At 43.2% G+C, this 2,527-nt stretch overlaps 1 protein-coding gene across 1 annotated transcript in view; it reads left to right on the top strand.

Moving 5' to 3' along the window:
• The first annotated feature begins 395 nt into the window (after positions 1-395).
• The window catches only part of LOC106537295 (uncharacterized), a 15,441-nt gene continuing 13,309 nt past the window's right edge, over positions 396-2,527 (top strand). Inside the window, exon 1 of the mRNA XM_014034684.1 lies at positions 396-2,287. Coding sequence (XP_013890138.1) covers positions 477-2,287 — 1,811 coding nt within the window. The 5' untranslated portion in view covers positions 396-476. The remainder of the gene's footprint in view (positions 2,288-2,527) is intronic.

Genomic DNA, 2,527 nt, shown 5'->3' with positions numbered 1-2,527 from the left:
TTAGAAATCTTGCTGCTGAAGGTGGCTGYGGAAATCACAAAAATACAAATAGAAACCGTAATATTAATCAAACAATAGCACTGTGCTTTCTCGGTTGTAAAAAGGAAACTTTCTAAGACGGTATAGATTCTAATAAGATGAGCAATTAATTGATTTTGCAAGTTTGAGATTCAAGTTCAGTTTATATTTGGTATAAAGATGTAAGGTTTTCAGGGCTGACAAAAAGGGGGCAGGACAATTTGACAGACAGCGACGACTCATTCCTTTTAGACAGCATGAGACAGCAGAACAGCTCAGAACATCAACGAGCAGACASTGATGGACTCCTCCTGCAGAGGTTGGTGGAAAATGTGTCTTGTTTTGTTTTATTTTGAAATAATTATTCAGTAGCTACAAAAACACATAAAATCTGACTTCACTTTTTGAATTTAAGGAAAGTATTTGCACTTATATTTATTTATTTTTGCTCAGATACAATGTGGATGACAGTCATCTTCTTCTTMCTCTCCCTCACCGATTGCACCGTCTCATGCCCCAGCAGCTGCGAGTGCGGCGACGATGGTTATGTTAATTGTACAGGTGACGCTATCAGAGCCATGCCAAAGAAGCTGCCACTACAAACCTTCACCCTGAATCTCACCCACACAGGCATGGACATTATAACTGAGCGGAGTCTCGCCGAGCAGGTCTACCTGCTGCGTTTCTGCTTGACTAACAGCCACCTGCACACCATCCATCCCCGCGCCTTCCACGTRGCTCCTCAGCTCAAGAGTGTCAAGCTGTCCTCCAACGACCTCTCTGTTCTCCCTGCTCAAGTGTTCAGCGCTCTTACATCTGTGAACGAGATTTTCTTGGATCAGAACAAGTTGGAGACGATTGCTCCGGATCTGTTCAAGGGGCTCGATGGGTTGCATATTCTGGACCTGAACCAAAACAAAATCTCCAACCTATCTGATGTTTTTGAGGGACTGACCAATCTCTCCTATCTGAACCTTGCCAAGAACAAAATAAAGACGCTTCCATCGACTGTCTTTCACTCCCTGACCAAGCTTCGCATACTTGAGTTGTACAGCAACCAGATAGAGGAGTTGGAGGCGGGGGTCTTTGATAAACTTGTCAGCCTTGAAAAGCTAAGTCTCTATCAAAACAAGATTGCGAGCCTTCCACCTAGAGTGTTCTGGTCACTTGGGAACCTGATGTCCCTAACTCTGTCCTCCAACAAGCTTGGTGGAGTCCCACCTAAGACGTTCTACAACATGCCTAAGCTTATCAAGCTCACCATTTACAAAAACCCTTTGGTGTCTTTGCCAGACGAGCTGATGGGTCACATGCCAGACATGAAAGAGTTTTATCTGTATTCCACCAACCTCATCACTGTTCCTGGAAATTTGTTTGCGAACATGTCTGGTCTGCTGCAGCTGAACTTGCATTTAAACACGGAGCTGAGGCAGCTGCCGGCAGATCTGTTTTGTTGCCTGCCCAAACTTCTAAAGCTCTCGTTGAGATCCAACCACCTTGATCATCTTCACCCTCAACTTTTTTCCAAACTCACCACTCTGGGCATACTGCTCCTCAATGGCAATAGCCTAAAGACCCTACCTGAAGACATCTTCCGGAACCTTAAAGGACTCGAGACACTTGATTTGAAAACCAACCACCTGAAGACGCTTTCAGGAGACATTTTCTTGTCAAACACGGTCCTGAAACATCTCAACATGAGTGAAAATCCCTGGGATTGTTCTTGCRATATCAGAGGGATTGTGAGATGGATAAAAGAAAACGAGAACATTGTTTACGACAAAAATCTTGTGATGTGTTCGAGTCCTTTCTATCAGATGTTGCGCAAACTTAACACTCTGAGCGACGATGATTTTTACYACTGCGATATAAAAAGTACCTCGACTGTTCGTTCGACACCAGTTGTGGCAACGGAACAAACACAACCGTTGCGTGTCACTTCAGTCCCCCCACTGGTGATCTCAACCACCTCAGCCACAACATACTCAGCCACAACTCCACCTAACAAAGCTCACATCACCTCACCTGTTTTTCATGATATGTTGGTGGTCAGAGAAGGTCCTGAGTATGTTCATCACAATTATCACAACAACTGGGTGTATGTGTGGTTTCTACCGTCCAACAGGAGTTTGCTCAKATTCCTCATGGTTTGTTACATTCTCCTCTTGGCTATAGGCTTGTTGCTCATAGTTGCTGCCATATACGGCATGTATTGCCTCAGCACAAGCATGGAGAAGCTGAAGGCTCAGTGTGTACATGATGTTGAGTGACATATTGCATTATCAGGACTGGCGCACACACRCAGATAAACAGCTCTGTTTCCTTCAACACTTCACTTTGTAGATTAATATTGTTGCTTCTCTTGATGATTGTTTTGTTGTGTCTTAAAATACTTATTTCATATGTATGCTTTAGAATGTTGAGAAATCTATCTATCTATCTATCTATCTATCTATCTATCTATCTATCTATCTATCTATCTATCTATCTATCTATCTATCTATCTATC

The sequence above is a fragment of the Austrofundulus limnaeus genome, unplaced genomic scaffold (genome assembly GCF_001266775.1).
Source record: "Austrofundulus limnaeus strain Quisiro unplaced genomic scaffold, Austrofundulus_limnaeus-1.0 Scaffold8, whole genome shotgun sequence".
NCBI classification, from domain to species: Eukaryota; Metazoa; Chordata; class Actinopteri; order Cyprinodontiformes; family Rivulidae; genus Austrofundulus; species Austrofundulus limnaeus.
Note: the sequence above shows the minus strand (reverse complement) of the source record. Positions and strands in the feature narration are given on the sequence as shown.